The sequence below is a fragment of the Anguilla rostrata genome, chromosome 8, assembly GCF_018555375.3.
Source record: "Anguilla rostrata isolate EN2019 chromosome 8, ASM1855537v3, whole genome shotgun sequence".
NCBI lineage: Eukaryota > Metazoa > Chordata > Actinopteri > Anguilliformes > Anguillidae > Anguilla > Anguilla rostrata.
Window position 1 is genome coordinate 18,180,624 of NC_057940.1, and position 19,181 is coordinate 18,199,804.

At 39.6% G+C, this 19,181-nt stretch overlaps 1 protein-coding gene across 3 annotated transcripts in view; it reads right to left on the minus strand.

Annotated features, from left to right (window-relative positions):
• myo10 (myosin X) overlaps positions 1-10,920 on the minus strand; it is a 116,541-nt gene extending 105,621 nt beyond the window's left edge. The window contains exon 1 of one of the 3 annotated variants that reach the window (XM_064346856.1): positions 10,867-10,920. Coding sequence is in view for 2 of the 3 variants with exons in the window: in XM_064346854.1 (XP_064202924.1) it covers positions 8,481-8,501 (21 nt within the window). In the remaining variant the exon portion in view is untranslated. Of the gene's footprint in view, positions 1-8,480; positions 9,279-10,866 lie in introns of those variants that run through there. The other 2 variants (XM_064346854.1, XM_064346853.1) reach the window with 2 other exon arrangements.
• Positions 10,921-19,181: the final 8,261 nt, after the last annotated feature.

Genomic DNA, 19,181 nt, shown 5'->3' on the forward strand with positions numbered 1-19,181 from the left:
CTCATTGTCATTTTCGTTGTCTTTTGATTCTTCATCATCTACCAAATGGTAAGTTTTAGTTGCTGTGGCCACACTTTCGCCAGTTAGGAGCCAGTTGATTTGCCTCAGTCTTTAATTTAGTCAGTTAAATCATTTTATGACCTCTTTTTATGTAATTGTGTAAAATAAACATGGGACTTGTTTCACTAAGAGAAATTAACAGCTTGATAAAATTATGGGATTGCAATTGTGATTGTAAAGAAAACCAGCATACACAGGGGGTCCCCAGGACCAAGGTTAGGAACCACTGCTATAAGGGACTGAATCAATGGTTGGGCAATTCCATGATATCTGTAGATCCATCTTGGCTGTAACTGTTGTTCGGTTTGAATTAGTGCTGCACACTGACATTAGGTAGTGAAACCTTTCTATGTATGTATATTAATCCTAGAGTCCTATGACAGGATAGGATTACACCACTATCCAGATAGTAATACCTGTAATATTCCACAATGTATTCCGATAGACTCTCAAAATATGATCAACTGTCCATCAACTATCAACATAAAGGGCATGAGGTTGCTCTCTCCTGTCTATTTTAATGCTTTTATAACTGGATTTACATATCCCTCCCTAAAAGAATATTACATCTCACGTTGAGCAAAACTGGGCTGGAAAGGTCGACTCAAAGGTTGACACAAAACTGTCATTTTTAAAGTTTAATCAGATATTTTCAACCTGGGCTCATGACCTTTGTGTTGATAGGCTGATGAGACCAAATAGTCCTTCCATTATTATCAAAAGTTCCTTTACTGTATTGCAGAACACATAATATGTACCTGTAATTTTGTTTCACGGGTATAGGCTAACGAATGCTCGTTATTTGCATGTTCTATTTGTGCAGTTGCCAATATGACATATAAGGTTCACATCTGTTACAAAACTGAATGGTTTGAAATGAGATCAAGCCCATTTTGGAAAGTCTCTGCCATCACTAGTCCTGGGATAAGTTTACACAGAGGAACAACATGAGCGTGTATTAAGTCATAGAAAATCCCACAATTACAGAGGTCCCACACTCTAGTAATTTTTTAGGCAAACATAATAGTAGTTCCCACAATTCAGAGAAGACATTGATGAAGGGTATGCCATTTGTATAACCTCTAATAGCCAAGCTTTTTCAAAAAACGTGGAAAAAATAACAAATATTAAATAACACTTAAATAAATATTAGACAAGCTATTTTATAGTCATCGAAAGCAAATACATTCCAGCTGAATTTTCTGGATGCATCGGTCAATATTTTTAATCTTAAATAAACAGACAGGAGTAAGATATTTGAATATTTATGTGTACAGGCCCTAAATACGTTGCTTGAAGTGGAACAGTTAAGACTTGAATTTGGCTGGAGCCATAACTACAGGACTATGTAGTGCCGGAACACTAAAAAAGCCTGCAAGTCAGAAGGACTGGACAGCCCCTTAAATCGAGCAATCAACACCAGGCAGAGGCCGCTTGGGTACAGCTGGCCAGTCTTTTGTTCCTGTTGCCGTCTGGTCTGTTTTGGCTCGTTGAGGAGTCAGTTCCTGTCTGTCAAAGGATGACGAAACTCTCCACACTCCAGGAAACCCCCCCCCCCCCATTTTCTGTCCATTCTCAGTGGCTACCTGACCTACTTTTCGAATGTGTGTTTGCTTTACACTGGCTGCCCTGGAAATAAAAGCCATGGTCTCTGGCCAGCTGCGGCAACACGGTGCACAAGGCGCCCGGGGGGAGGGGGCGCATTTGGAGGGGATTTAGGCTCCGAGTAGAGTCAGGAGCTGTAGGCTGTAACATAAACACTGCCTTTCCTCTCTGTTTCACCCCGTGGGGGGAAAACAACAGGCGCCGTTGTTGCACTGAGGCCACTGTGACTGCAGCGCTGAATTGCGAGTGGCTGTCTGCAAGGAGCCAAGGTTGGCTCCTGGGCCAAGTTCCGGCACCGTAAGCTTGTGTTTATTTGTTCGCTATTGGCTAGCTCCTCAATGGAAGCCAAAATTGAGATGCATTCAATTTGATGAACCCCCATGATGATTTTCAAACTGATTGCCAAAACATTTTTAGTGCCTGGCTTCACTGACCTGCAGATTTAACATGCAGTGATCATATATGACGCATTGATGGAAACAGAACAGAACCAGTTAGCTGCAGTACAAACACACTTCAGTATCAATTGGTGCTGCACCTGATTCACCTTCTGCCACAGCAAGTCAAATGAAAATATTTTTCAGGACAAAAAGATCTGTGCTGATAGCAAAAGTATTCTTTATTCCTGTCTTGAGAGAGAACAATAGGAAGAATTAATGGGAAAAGCAACAAAACACTCCAACTCAAAATATTCCTAGGAGCTCAATACTAAATTAGCAGTAACTGAATCAGATCTACAAGAATGGCATAGGTAGCAACACTGAAATGTAGCTTTAGGTGAAAAATGATAGTTGCGGCATTATTTCAGCAGCGATGGTTTTGAGCCTTTGAAAAATGTAAAGGTCTTGAAAGTAAAGTAGAAACCAGAGATTTTAAATTGGTGTGTGACTTCAGCATTAGGAACATATTCTCCCATTGTTACAAACCTAAATCCTGAACTAGTTCACCACTGCTTGTCCAAAAAGTAGCCACATGCGCCTTTTCATCAAATGGCCATAATTTGCTCCTCACTTTGTCATATTAGGATTTAATTTGCACGCTCAACAGAAATATAAAATACTAGTTAAATGTTAGCCTATATAATACTTCCTGGATTTGACTTGCAGCTCTGGTACAAGTCAAGTTTGCTTCACCCAAGTACAGCGCCAGAACCAGCAGAGACAGTCCACTCAATCTAAGCAGCGCAAATTGAATGCTCTTGTACTTGAGACCTAATTATTGCTAAACTGCATTACTGTGGTTAAGATGCATAAAACTAGAACACAACCCTCACAAAATGGACTCTGTGACCTGATACCAGGCTTTTGTACAATGCAAAAGGATAGAATTCTTTTTTTTAAAAAACCTCCAGCTCCCAAATCCTTTCTTAGAAAATGTGTTCTTTGAACAGCCATAACAGCCGTGCTTAATTGTTGTTGTATGGTGAGGGAACTTTGCAGTCTCTGCTGTACAACACAAGACTATTTGCCTAGCCCTGTATTGCATTTTTGTTATTTTGTAAATAATCTGATGTTGCACAAATATATACCAAAATAAATTTAGCTATTTAGCTAAAGAATTACCTAAATAATTCTAGAATACTGCCTGTTAACTGCTTATTGAGAAGAAAATAAAATTCAAACCGTTTCTCATGCAAAGCAAGGTCAGATTTACATCGCAAATGACCACTATCGCTCAGTTTGACAATAAGACACACGCTTGCGCGATTCAAGTACAGGCCATCACCACTTTGCCTTCAAAAATTAACATGCGAATCCAGGTCAAACCTTGATCATGTGGTGACCATACGTGGCCTCTCAGTAACTTTGTTTACCAGCCCTCTTATATGAAATTAATGTTTCTCTCTGTGAGTTTCATTTACTTTGGTACATTATTAAAAAGAAATGGGTCCCATACCCTAAAACCTTGAGTGAGTAAATCAAATGAATTTCAGTATCCATATTCAAAAAGACCAGCACTCAACATTTTTCAGCAAAGATCTCACTGAAGATGAACAGGTTTCACACATTTCCATTCTACACCAAAATTTGCATCGTTTGGCAGACACTCTTAACAAGAACAACTTACAAAAGTGCTTTGACCTTCTATATAACAAGATAGTTTTGCATCGACACATTAGCAAGTAAAAACCTCTTGAGACAAATAGCTACTGTATTTGTCATACATACACAGTTGTACACCTACACAGAAATACAAACTTGTACATAGACACACCTACACACATACAAACAGACCTATATGCACAATGACAAACACTAGTCCACACATGCAAACTAGTACAAAGACAAATACGCTCATGCACATACACACACGTATCTGGTTGATGAAGTTTTAAGTTTATCCTTTTCAGGGTTTCAATGGACCGGCGTGGGCAGTTCTGTTTTACAATGTAGTCTTCTACATAGGATTTGAACTCATCACCCCACTTTGCACACAGTCTGACACTGAGTTTCAAGGAAGGGAGACTGTCCTTTGGGACTGAGATAATAGACTGGTTTCTATCTGCACGTTCCACTTTGCAATAACCTGAACCACTTCAGAGTATGAGAGCAGCCTTTGCTAATGAAGTGATGTTGGCATAATAACTACCACGGTTTCACAGAGAACACAATGCAAGGCATTGACCACCACAGTCCTTACAGATATCAGTATTGTCCAAATTGCACTAGGTTTTTAATGAATGTTCAACATCAAAAAGATTCTTAATGGGCACCTTTTAAATAGCCCCCGTACAATAGCTGTTGAATCATTCAGCAGCCAAATGGCTTTTAGTGGAATATGCCCAATGCCTTTAAGAGTAACTGGACAATAAGAATGGGGAAACATCAGTCCAAATGGAGATTTGCGATATCTCTCTCTCTCACCAATAGACCTATGTGTTGGGGCTGTTTGTGTGCAAGTGCGTACCTGAGTGTGCGTGTGCATGTGTGTGCGTGCATGCATGTCTGTGAGAAAGAGAGAGAGCAAGCATATGTGAGGGTGAGCATGTAATGTGCGACCAAAGTGTGTGTTTTTCTGTCCTGTGGCGTATGCCAATTAGGACCTTATCCATCACAGTAATGTTGACAATCATCCACATTGTGTGCATGTGTGAACAGACAGCACTCACCCTCTGAAGAGGCCCAGCTCACTACCTCCTGTACTCAACAGACATCATCTACCCCAACAAAGGTCACCCCTCCCCAAGGAATGGGACTTGGATGGCATGCTTGTGCCTCCTGATTAAGTTAATTTACTCTGCTTTAGGTTGTTTGTTTTGCATTCCAGCAAAACAGCCGCACCCACTCAACGACATATTGTTTTAAACAGCAGTGTTCTAACTCATCAGTAACTCTAGAATTTAAACACAATGAACACTAACAAATTAAAGAGACTGACACTCATTGACGCAAATCACAGCAAATACTCAATACTCATTCAGAAAATATCAGGAGTGCATATTCTTCCACAATTACAATTAATTAACTATACGGTGTTTAATTTAAGCAGGATAAGAGGCTTTTATTCTTAAGAGAAAACGCATGTGGGATATTAAAATACTTGAGAAAAGGTAAAGAATGTTAACAGTCAATGGGCAGGAAATGGCACTTTTAAATGTAGAAGGAAAAGAAAGTGCTCAACACAAGCTTTTTTTAAAGGCTCTCTTACATATGCTTGGCTCACTTACAGCAGCAGTTAAGTTTCTGAGGTTTAAGGCCATGTTCACATAAAGGCCTGGATGGAGGACTTGCATTCTGAGGCAATTTACACCTTGCTGTGGAAATGGACAACATACCATAGCCCTGCATGCATAATTGAAGCAGCCTCTACGGTTTTATATATTGGACTATTCAGCAAGTAAAGGTGTTTGCTTTGTCATATGGTGGAAAATATACACCAGCAATGGGTCAAAAACCAGTGGACCAAAATATTCAGTCAGAATTATTTTCTGCAGGTTCAGTACCTTGAACTCAAACCCGCACAGTAAAATCCTCCAACAAAACGGCTACACAGCTCACCTGGTGGAGTGCAGAGGTAAAAGAAGAGGGGGCTGGCCAAAGGCACTTCCGAGAACACACATGCTGGCGTACCTCTCCTAGATGGATGAAGGCGCTAACAGCAAGAAAAGGAGCCTACTGCAATTGTTCTTTATGAATTCCAAATTGGAGGAAAGTATTATTTTGTTTAGCAAATGGGAAAGGTTTTTTTGCTAAATAAGTTGCTTGTCTTTTGTGTGGGTCACCTGGCTATGCAGGCAACACCAGTCATTCTAGAAGAAGTCCAAATCTGTTTCTCTGAAAAGGTATGTTTTGTAGGACAAATTAACACAGAGAAGATGCAAGCCATTTTTCATGATAAAAAGGATCCTGCCAATTAAAATTTTTTTTTAAATGTAATTATATGCTGAAACTGCCAATTGTGGAAAAAATGTTTTTTAGTTATGTAGAAGTTTCAGCAGGGAAATGTCACTTGTGTCAATCTAGCTGAACTGTATTTCAATTAAACTGACCTGGTAAGTCAAATAAACAGACCTCTCTTAAAACAGCACTGTTACTTTTTGCCTTTTTGTCAGAACAACTCTTTAAACGTATTAAATGTTTTAATCTGAACTAACTTGAAACTGTTTTGTGGGATGCAATGAATTATGAAATAATTCATATAAGGGACTTATGTTTAACTCCCCTAATGAGAAATGCAGCCATCACATAGTTCTCTCCATGTAAATGTATCCCATGTTTTCCCTATAAGACTACCATTTCTCATCAAATGTATGGTTTACTCCAAGTCAGAAATTCTGAAGGCACTCCAAATTCTGCAAAATGCTCTACTGACACAGTACTAAAAATGATCCATGAAACACACCCATGGTGCATTTCAGTAGCTGCAAGATTCCACCCACAAGTGTTTGTTTCCTGTTGTGCGTTCAATAAACTAAATATTTGCATCGTGAGAAGATAATCTTCAGAATAACACGCCGGTGTGTTTAAAGCTACAGCAGCTGGGGGGTAACCAGTTAACATTCACTTGAAGATGACTATTTTGCTTCAGGGGAAACAGTGTATAATACACGAGCAGTGATATTTTTCAAAGACAGTAAGCTTTTTGTCTGGACGCTGATCGGTAAATAACCTGGAGTAATTGATATATTCACTGAACTCAACAGGCGATCCGCGTACAAGCCAATCAGTGACGGTCAAAGTCACTGATGCAGAAAACCTAGTGCTCTCCTCTCCCAACCACAGCAGCCAGGTACTTGCTTCCTGGTGGGTGGAGTTAAACGACAACTTTGGAACGCCAATGAAAAACCATAATGCTTGCGATTTAAACAAATACAGTCCATTCAGCAAGAAGCATTGACAGGTGAGAACATAAGTTACCCTACGTTGTTGACACAAGGTAAAGCAGTCATATAGATAAGGGCGGAAAACCTGTAAGCAATGAATTCTAAAAACATTATCAACAGTAGGCCTAGTAGCATAATTAACGATCTATGACTTAGATTCAACATAGTTAGGTTATATACAATGTTGAGAGTTAGTGCCTACACTTGAAAACAAAATCTTCACATTTGGAAAGGAGAGTTCACTTCCTCGTCAAGTGGCCTTTTCCTTAAAGACTAGCTCTTTGTTTTGAGAGAGTGAGAGAGACTAGGCCAGAAGAGTGATATTTGAGACTATTGTATGAGTCTTGGCAGTTTTGGCAAATGGATCTGTCAGCTGTTGATTTTTATTGCTTCTGGATATCATGAGTGGCAATTGGAGTTACAAGACTCAACCGGTTACTATTTACAACCGGTTTATGAAATAAACTTTAATTAAAAAAAAAAAAGTTATTTCACTAGCGGAGGGCATCTGACTGTTTTTTTTTTCTTCCCCCAGCCACTTCCATGACAACATGTGTACTACACAAAGATGCATTTTGGACAGGCTGGCGCAACAATTTATGGGACAAAAACGCCTTTATGTTGCGAGTCAAGGTGTGACACAAAGCTCTCGCTTATTCATTACTCATCTGAGCGGGTAGACTGACTTTCGCTGACATTACTGACGTTGCGAAAGTCTATGCCACAGTCATAGTATCAGTAGACAGAAAGTGCACTCACTTTATCACGTGCAGTTCAAATATAATTTCCAAACATAATTAACCAATTTTATTGATTCCCCAAATCACACATGCAGTTATCTATTATTATTATTATTATTATTAGTAGTAGTAGTAGTAGTAGTAGTAGTAGTAGTATCAGCGCAGTAGTAGTTGTTGTAGTCGTATCCTAGTACGTCGTTGTTGCTGCAGGATACACAACAAGTGGGAAACATGGACAATGAAGACATTTATTGCTGTTCAGAAAATTGTTTTACTTAAAACTTTTCCCCGATGCTGTTAACAAGTAGTCTATACATTTTACGTCTAAAAATAGCTCTTGCAGGAAATTAAAAATAAATAAATAACTTTAAGGAAATACCAAAACCCACAGAGTTCAACTGGGCAGTCTTCCAGAAGAACTTGTCCCGGTGTGTTTCACCGGTTTAATTCACTACCCTACAGATCCTGCTGTGTTCCAACGGATCAACGTCTTCCATCGCATTAATATACGGTAGGCCTTTGTTACAGGTATCAGGTATAAAAGTGCCCTACTCATGACAAATTGTTTAACTAATGACGAGGAAACCTTGGGTTTACCGAAAGGAAACATCAATCAGATAACATCACGAATTACCTGTGTAAAGAATACTGTGAATATTTTTGTGCAACACAAATTGGCTAAAATAATATTGCACTACATCTCCATATTAATTAGGGTTTAATGACACAGTAATATGTTTGGGTTAACTCACCTCAGTGAAGAAATTATCCATGATTCTTATTTAATTAATCCAAAAGGATTAGAGAATGCAAGAGTTCCATCCAAACCATGTGTTAATGATAAATATCAACCAGGGTTTCAGTTCTTAGTCCGTTTCAGACATTATTTTTTCCAAGTATTCTTGGGATGCAGCAGAAAACAAATCCAATTTATCCACAGAACTGCCTTTGTTTCGGAGATTACTGAACTAAAAAATACCATGTGCCTTTCATTCATTCAGAGGCGCATGTGTCCTTGTATGCGAGTAGAAAATATACTGTAAGGCCCCTGAAAAGCCGAAAAGCCATCAAACGCGGAGCGCAATGGAACTTTGTCTCTAGATAGAATAGCAGATGTAAATACTGAGATATTGTCAAGTAAGCAAACTGTAGCTCTGAAGTTTCGTGTGACTCCGCTGTGTGGTTTAGCTCCTCCCAGCACGCTTTGACTGTTAAAGTAATCCACGGCACAGTCTCGCTGACTCCGCCTGCTGTTTCAAGCTTCAGGAGAAACGTGACCTACTGTGGTTCGCAAAAAAATAATAAGACGGACCTGAAGTTTTGCTCTAGTTTAAACAGTAATTCTAATTCTTTTTAAACTCCGGGAAAGCATCCACGTCGATGGAAAACATGCAACTCTCTGTAGCCTAGATCTCTTCTAACGCCATTAACTGTAAATGTCTTTAATACTTGGTGTCCAACCTACAACAGTGTTACTGTACTGCATGAACATCCCTTTCATCCAGACTCGTAAGGATTGTAAACACTTATAAAGATGTGCAGTGTTGACGTGCAGTCACGCATTGATTTTTTGCAAGCCTATACGTAGTCATAACCATAACCTTAGTTTTTGTTTCCTTGTAAGTGTCAAACAAAACAAGTGCCAGGAGAACACGATTAGGCTAAATCTCCTTTTCACGCCGATAAACTGGACATTGCGTTTGTTGGGAAAACACATCGGCTACTGTAGGATCACAAGGACGATTGTAAGCTACTTGGTCCGAAAACGAGGTCACTGGCCTAGCTGAGTTTGCACTCTGTAGTCAGGGAAATCATCATTTGGCCATAAATTTTGTTTACCAGTTTATATAGCCTATAGCCTTATGGGTTCATGTGAGGTTTCTCTTTTTGCACGTACATACATATGCATACTTTCCCAGGTTGACTAGAATTGTACTATACACTTAAAATAAAATGGTGTTTTTTAAATAGTACAACTTAATCTGATTACTCCATGTAGTTTGCATCCTGGCTGTTGTCTAAATATAACCCCAATCAGAATGTGATGGTACTGTTGTCTGTTCTATTACTTTGATCAAACCTCAGAGAGCTAAACAATGCAATGTGAGTGTGTAAATGATTTTAAGAAAAAATAGGATATGCTTGCTCAGAAGAGCTTATGTTATTTCTCTGAACATTTCATCAAAAATAAAAATAGAAAATGAGCCAAGTTGGGCTGAATGGCCTGTTCTCATCATCACTGTTCTTATGTTCTTATGAATGCTTTTAAAATGCATGCTGGCTAATTCTAATCTAAAGATGTCAAATTCAAATGAACCACAAATAAATGTTCTTTTCTCTCAAATACGCAATAAAACAAAAAATTTTTTTTACTGCATATCTTCTCTCTAACCCCCATTCTTTCAGACTGAGCAAAAAAAATAAAAATAAGAAATTGGCGTTTCAAAAGACCAATATGTTTTTTTTCAATCAACTTGAGTTGTAGCCATTCTCCAAATCATTCATTTTAAGACACAGAAATGAAAAATATATGCTGGTATCAGCTACGTAGTGAATTGCTACCACTGGAAGCATGTAACGATTTGTCTCTCTAACTGTTCACTGGGCATAGAGCTACAATGCCATATCAGGTGCTGGGGGCTTTGAGGAAGTCATTCATGGTGCAATCAGAGCCAGATGCCATATGTCACTTCTTATTTGCGCACAAAGGAGTTAAGCACTGAGGTTGCCTTGGTGATCTATCTCCACACTGTAGAAATATCTCCAGGGGAGTCCAAATAAGAGAACAACCAATTGGGATTCAGGGATAAGTAGAGAAGTTTGGATCCAGTCAGGGTGCTATTGTGTGATATGGACTAAGGGGTACTGCATTGATTTTCATTCCATTTCATTGACATTGGAAAAAAGTATGTACACTTACTCTTCCACTGCCATGTATTTAGTCTTCCTCCCTTTCAGTCAACCTCCCTCATTCTCCATAGTCCCATGTACAGCAGGATTATTAGTGGAGCGCAATGGGTTAACTGCTGTGTCCCAGGGTACCAGAGTGAATGTATTCACTGCCCACCTCCCCCTCCCCTCTCCCACCCCCAAATCCTTCCGTGAGAGGCGCTACCTGGTTAATGTTGCCCCACTGACCTTTGACTCCAGTCTCGTTCTCTCCAGAGCTGAGCTCCATACATGTCTGTAACAATGGTTCCACCGCTGCCTCCCTGCAGAGCAAAAGAAGTTGAAAGTGGGAAAGAAGATAAACACCCATTCCCTTGCTTGAAAAGGCTTGTGGGAAAGGCACTTTTATTCTCATTTGCCTCCCATGTCATTTCTTTGCTCCCAAATGTTTATCCTGCTTTTAGTCTTTGAAAATAAATAAGCAACAGTGCATTGCTTGGAAACCCCCCTCCCTCTGGCCTCAGCCCATTGGCTTCCTTTTATCATAGCATATTTTAATCAGAGCCTCAGGCAATTAATCGATCGCATTGGGTTTTCTGAGAGGAACTAGAAAGAATTGGCTGCAGTTTTGTGATGAAGAGTATACAGTATGTATGGAGTTTTTTCACGAGGTTGTAGACTAAAGAAGCAAAGTAGTTTCTGCTATCATAGTGACTCTGGCACTTACCGTTTGGTTGATGATTTAAAACAGAATGCAGTTATTGGTATATGTTAATATTGGTATACTTACTGAAAAGGAACACTGCAGTGATTGCAGAGCACTCCTGTCCTTAATTTGAGGTGGGCAGTCCAGTGTGCATGAAACAGTATTATGCTTAATTATAAATCAAGTTTTGATTTAGTGTTTATGGATAACCTTCGCTCACAATAAGTGCAACAGGGATGGTGGTAACTTAATGGAATTAAACTGCTGAAGCTTCTTCCACCTCCCATTCAATTAGCTCTCTGACTAACAAGCTTAGCATGAGAGGATTCAGTTAAGACAGACACGCATGTTCAAGCAAGCAAATAATATTTGGTGCCGCAATATGTAACGCTACTTTCAAACTACAATTCAAGTTCAGTCACATTATTACACTAGCGTTGTTTTAAAAAAAAGTTTTTGAAGATAACTTTTTGCATGGCTGAATGCACCTGAAATTTCATCTGATACAACCGTGGATCTGTGGACACTATGGGAGAACTCGGTGATCCCTTCTGCCCCCCTCTGATGTTTTGTGGGGTGTTATGTAGCACAACCTGAACAGAGCTTGAAAATGTTTTCAAAATAAAGTGTAATAAGCAAGGCATGTCAAAATGGGGCCTGAGGGAGGCGGTCCTTAAGTAAAGGAATCCATGTTGGCTTCAGTCAATCTTTCAAGGTCAGCAGTTGAATTTCTACGGCAGGAAATTAGGTCTCCGAGATGGAGCCTGTGCTAGTAGCCTGTAATACAATAATCCCCAGATGGATGTCTCCTGTTGATTACCTCTGAAATCTGACAACACATATGGCACTGGATTTAATTGTTATAATATTATTACTTGTGTATGCATGTGTGAGGGGGCTAAGGGGTAATAATGTTTTTAATGAAGAGCTAATACATACATGGGAGTTGCAAATCCATCAAAATTCTGAAGCTGATGTCGATAAAGGGCCATCTTGAAGTACTGAACGTGGAATTATGACTATGAGTAAACTGGATGTATGTATGCAAGCCTTCGGTATGTGTTGGTTATTGGTCACACATTACAGACGAAATGCTGGATTTTCCCAGCATTTCAACACATTTCTGGAAAATGAACTATGCATATTTATATAATTAAAGTTGTAAAACTTATTTAACTGATTTTACTTGGAGACAAGGGATAATGTTTCCTAACCAGTTTGATTTTAGCTCCCGTTGCCTTGACGGTTACAATTACAGGCTGTTGTACATTCATATAACTATGTGCTGAAATAGGTTCAGAAAAACGACTTTGCTTATATTAATTGAAGTTATTAATGTTATAGGCTGCACATGTTAGCATGCATATAAGTCTTAAACCTAAAATTGGGGTTTGATTGCTCAGGAACTAAATCTCCAACATTCTTGCTTTTCGATTAAACAAATATCATGAAATTCCATCTTTCCGCAATCCAGGACTTTTGCAATCTGGATGGAATCCAAAAGTTGTGGTTAGAAACATTCATTTGGCTGTAAATCTGTTTATCTTTGTCTGCTGATCTTTCAGTGTCAAAGGTTTTTTAAAATATTCGCCAGCTTCTGGTTTGGTTTAATTATAATGAAAAATAGCACATTTCACTCATAACAGTTTTTGTATTAAGCATTCAAAGAAGTGCTTACAGGATAAGTAAATGAGTTCTTGGTGACAGTGTACAGTGGTAGGAACTGCTGAACAAGTCGCAGGTTGATTCGGAGGGACACTGCGTTGTACCCTGCAGGTACTAACCTGCATGTTCAGATACGCTTATAATGGATAATGAAAGTGCTATGTAAAGTTGTAAGTCGCTCTGGATAAGAGCGTCTGCTAATCCTGTATGTAATGTAAGTAGGGTGAGATTGTTGCTTGGCTGTTAAGAGCTAAAGCAGCTACAGTAAACCACCCTGGGAAGAGGACGATTTGGGCGCTGGTCCTGGATGGCCATGGTTCAGCGGGTTTATCAAACCAGAAAGTCCCTCTAAACTGAGCCTGGAAAACCACTTAACTGAAGCAGCTGTCTGGCTCAAACAGTAGCCCACAAGCACGGCTGCCCCCCAGGGTCTGGGCCGAACAGTGCTGCCTAAGACCGACTGGATGTTTAGCCCCCCTTCTGCCCTCTTGCTCAAATGTACGAGGGTGCGATGCAAGTTTGTTCAGACACCGGCAGACCCGGTCAAGCCTGCAGTCCCCCACCAACAGGAAGAGGAAAACAAACATTTCCTTCGTCATTTGGGCTTCACCTAAGATAGAGGATAAGGGTTAGCCTTTCCGCTGCCCCACATTCCTCAGTTCTGTATCAGTGATAGTCTAAAAACCTCACTGAAGCAATTTCCTGCTCAGAGTTTCAGGCAGAAAGAAGAAAACTTCAACAGTGTCTATAATTAGCAGAGAATCATGAAGACTCTCCCTATAATTCCTTTAGTGCTTTTCCCTTTGCCTGTATTCCATTTGATACTTTTCATCACTAAATTTACAGGAATAAAAAAGGAGGTAATAAGAAGGGGAACTTGTATGTGCCTTAATTAGCAATATGAATGAATATGCTCAAAAAACAAGCCAAATATATCTTGCTGTCTACATATCTGTGGTGACAGAACAAAAGTTGATCATAGATAAATGATAATGCAAAAAGTTGGGAGGCAATACATCCATTTTTGAGACGTTATAAAGCAACTTTTGAAATAAAGCGCAAACTCTAAATTGTTTAAAGGTTATGTGGCTGTTCTGTTAAACATGATACCCTTCCAGCTTGGCTGTGCTGAAATCGCCAGTGACATGATTGACAGCTCGCTTTTCTCTGACATGCTGTTCCTCCCGTCCGCCTGTCCTGTGATTAAGCTTGGTGTGGTCGCGTGATGAGAAGGTGTGACTTCAGTCAGACCACAACTTTATTTGTGGGTCGAATCAGCAAAGAGGGTCATTGGTCCATGTAACGGAGCGAACCCACCGCTTCTGCTAGGACACTTTTTTTTTCTTTTAAACATTCGCGTTTTAAACTGTATCTGATTATGGCAGCGATTGTTTGGCGCGAGTATGTCGTTTTCATAAATGTAGTGCGCACCATTTTTTTTTTCTTTTGCCGGTTTGTCAACTCTACCACATTCACTACTGTACATCTGTTGACCACCACAATATACTGCAAACCACTAAAACATACGTATCTGGTTCCAAACTTTAAACTGATTTATTTTAACATACCATGTTCAAAAAACGCAATGTGTTAGGAGTTGCTACCAACCGTGGTTTATTCCGTTTGTTCCATTTTCAAACTAACATGACGTGATTCGAGCGTCACGATTCTGTGCAATTTTATTGGAAGTGCTGCACCGAATGATTGGCTATTTCAGACCGGGTTGGGGGAACATGAAGTGCATTCCTAATATTTCCTCATACCCAGTTACATAGGCGATTATTACATATAAAATAGCAATGGATAATATATGTATAATTATTTATATACGTAAAAATATATACTGTAATTTCTTCTGAGATAATTGAATATTGTATGGAAATCGTATAGTCCGGATATAGATAACGTGTTGTGTATAAACAGGTCATTTTGCTCTCAGTAGGGGCTGGCAGGTGGTGGGTGTATTTGGTTGAGTGTAATTGAATGAGTATAATTGATGTGCTGATTCTTTTGTTTTGTACATACATGTAAATGTTGTATAATAGGTGGGGGCACTTTGTAAATAAACACCCCACTTCGGTAGCAAAAGTTGAGTCTTTGCTCCAAAATTGTAAAATCCGCCAACCGACCATCCTTGTAACAGTCCACTTTCCTGAAACCAGCCACAACCCTGCACAACTGGTTCAAATGCTGTACTTGGACAAATCTGCAATTTGTCATCTCCCACCATAGCTTGCACGTGAACAAGAAACCAGCAAGTAATAAAGCCAGTTTCAGCATTGCAGGAAATGTTCAGTTCAGATATTCAGATGTTCAGATCATTGCAGATCAATGTTAGAAGCAGTGGAAGCAATGAAGGCTACTCCACTCCTGAAATACGCTTTTACTTTGTGAACTACAATATGCAGATTTTTTTAAAACCAATGATGACTGCCTGTGAATTCAGCAAGCTTCAAGTGAAACAGATTTTACATTTTATTTTGGCAGATGCAAAGCGACGTACAGTAAGTGCATACCAAAAGTCAATGGAACAACTACAGAACACAGGTCCAACAAGGTACAATTTTCATGAAGTACCAGTTATCCATAGCCATGAACATCAAGTTTAGTTCACGCAGTAAGTGTAGGCTTAAGCGTACAACTAAGCATATATCCGTGCAGTTATGGAAAGTCAAACTAGAAGTGAGGCATAATTACAAGAGATATGATAAAGAACTACAACATCAAGATAATGATACTAGTGCAACACAAGAGTGCTAGATGAAGATACAAGTGCAACATGAAAGTGCTAGACAATCAAGACACAAGTGGTATAAGAGAGTTATACTAGATTGGGAGTAACCCTGCAGAGGAGTAGTCAAGGTTCAGACTGAAGAGATCCATCTTCAGACCATGGCGGAAAATGGGTAGTTATTGAATGGTTCGTAGAGGAATGGAGAGTTCGTTCCACCACTCGGGAGCTAGGGTGGAGAAGCTCCGTGGCTGGGACGAGTGAAAACCATTCACATGGATGGCCTGCTGCAGCAGAGCAGAGTGGTTGAGCTGGGGTGTAGGGTTGAATGATCCCTGTGTCATAAGTTTTTGGCGGACCCATGTCCACCTGAGTATCATGCCCAAGCGTGACATGTTTATGCTAAGCAGTTTGTCAGTTTCACAGTATGCTGCTTGGTAATATGTTCATACTATTATATAGGGCAAATTATCAAGTTTTCAAGATAAACAGGAAGAACAAAAAGAGAAAGAAGACAAGCAAGAGAAAGATGAATCTGGACAGGAGGATGACATTGATTGAAGCAGAGGAATATTAAAAGGGTGTGAAAGAAAGGGGATGATGTTAAAAGAGGATTAATAAAAAAGATGAGATTAATAAACTATGAAACAGTTGAGCAGCCCTTCTGTGTACCTTTTAGTGAGCCAGTGCTTTCTTCTTCCCAACTTGAGGGGTAATATAAATTAGCCAGTGGAACAAAAGGCTATTTATTATTTAGTAGGAATACCATTCAACCGGTGAGCTTAAGAAACACTTTATTGATTAGTCGAATAGAAAATTATTAAAGGGCACACATTCTGGTAAATATGGTTCCAGATGGTGTACTATGTCAGCTGTGCTGTTTTCAACAGATGTTTTATCATATATGCCCCAGGGAAGAGAAAACCTTGACATGAAAAGAATATTAACTGTAACGTGTTATATACATTCATATTTTGTGCAAATAGGGATAACACAATTCAATAAAACAGTAGGGGATTCTCTCCCTTTGCAAAAAAGTTATATATGTTAAAATGCAAATTCCCAGGTGTTATTTTTCATTATATAACACACATAGTAGTTTATGTATTGAATATAATATGTTGAAAATATTTTAAAATGTATTTTTTATAACAGTTGCTTCATAGGCCTTTGTGAAGGTTTGCATAACTGACATATTTTCTGTTTGCCTGTATTACACACACACTACAACATGGTCAGATTCAGATGTACTCTTTAACACATTCACACACACACATACACACACAGAAACAAGCATATTTGTCAGTCTCCAGGCCCTATATATACAACTGACTAGTCTATAACAGACACATACACTATATTACACAAATTTGCACAGATTTGACAGCAGTGGAGAGAAGATGTGGCAGGTTCATCCATCTGGCAGCGAGAAGGAATACAGCAGCAAAAAGGTCACCACGGTGACAGTCAAAATCAGCCAAGTCATTTCCTAGCACATTGACTCAAATTTAAACTATGTTAAATGTTCTGTGTTCCTGTGTAATTGCCCGTGATTACAGAGAAAAAGCCTCACCCACTATGTCTGTCCTTCATTATCCCCCTTGAATGATTCTGCAGATTTCATAAGCCATTGACTTTCAAATAATTTCTTTAAATGGGCATATTCACCTCCCATTGACACAACAGTAAGTTTCTGGAACCGTTTCTCAGTGCGACCTCTGACCCTCCCGCCACACGCATATGGCAGCCCAGCTGTCATGCACCGGCGGGACTTCCTGTTCCTGATGTAAGACAGATCTGTTGGGACTAGCAGTGGGAGTGGGGCTGTGCACACTGGAAGTGCACATTGGTGTGGGACTAAGGGATTTACGCAAGAAGGGGACCGCTCACATGATAGCCAAATGCATTACCATTAAAAATGTGTGGTTGTGCCAGAAAAAAAGGTTGTCTGGGAGGACAGGGGCACTTCAGTGACCAGATTTACATGGTCACACAGGTTCATTAAACCGAAGGGCTTGTGAGGGATTTAAGCCACGAACATTTCCTGCGAAGAAGGCATGGAATGCAAGGCAGCTGCACAAGTGCTGCAATTCATTACACTGACAGTGAGTCCCCCAGATTCCCAGATTGCTCCACTGCAGCTTCCTGCCACGATTTCCTGGGAAATGGGAATTTTACCAGTCTGACAATTCACAGAACCAATAAGACAAAGCTCCTAAAAAGGATATGCAGTGATAAAGGTCACATTAGATTCGCACCAACAATAAAATTGGTTAGTTTGTATTGCAATGGCTTTCACAACATGGCAAGGTTTCCATTTTGCGAAATCTCTTAATCAGAAGCATGATTGTGCATAAAACTGCCCCAATGAAAAAGGGAAAATTCTGTCAACGTGGGAATTATAAGCCTGCATAATGTTGAAATACACTGAAGAACTGCATCCAAAGTCCAATTTATGGAACTTACTTGGGTATGCTGCTGGCAGTTTCACTGGCTCCCACACAAGTGTTCTCAATAGTGTTTTGCCTTAATATTTCACCCCCGCTTCCTATTCTCAGAAAAACAGAGCAGGAAGTGAGGGTGTGCAGGAGCACTGAGCTTCTCAATTGGCATCTATTTATCGGAGATCAACCATCCCACAGGATGTCAGAATCAAGGAAGCAGTGTGCCATCCAGTTCTCATAGGAATGTAGGCTTCCACCAAGAAATGTGTCCCTTGCCCATGGCACTGGCTGCACGTTCTCAATGGCCAGCCTCAAAACATGGATGGCCGGAAGCGATCATATGCAACAAAGAACATGACCTATAAATACATAAGAAAGCATAACAACTATATCTGTGGGTAATGTGCCAAAACTATTGCCAAAACTATCCAAATGTATGGTTATAAGGATGGAAGGTTAGTTCATGGGCTGGTACAGGGTTGCTATCCTTTCAGTTGATAAGATGTATGGGTGTGGTTGACCCAAGACATAATGCATTTTTCAATTTAGGATACTACATGCTTATTATGGAAGAATCTGTACATTTGTGACTCAGAAAAAGACTGTAATAATTGGAGCCTTATTTAGAAGTGCATGCACATATTACATATGTTGTAAACTATATTCCACAACAGGGGTGAGCAAGGAGCACTGTATCATTTTTGTTCATAATTATTTAACTAGCCCAATCATTTATATGATCTGTAATTTTCACAAAATGTATGTAAAAGCCCATGAATAAGATGATATGAGATATGAGATTTTTTAGTATCCCTATTCCTAATTTCTAATCTGTGGTCTAATATTTGACTTAACCACCAATGGTATATACAACTAATTTGCCAATTAAGGTTGGGTAATTGGTGGTAGCAAAAACCCGCATTTGCACCGCCCCCACCCCTCTTCCAAAGTATTTGCACAAAGTTTCTTGCATGAAAGTGAAATAAACAAGGTTGTCAGAGCCTACCTCTCAAACCAC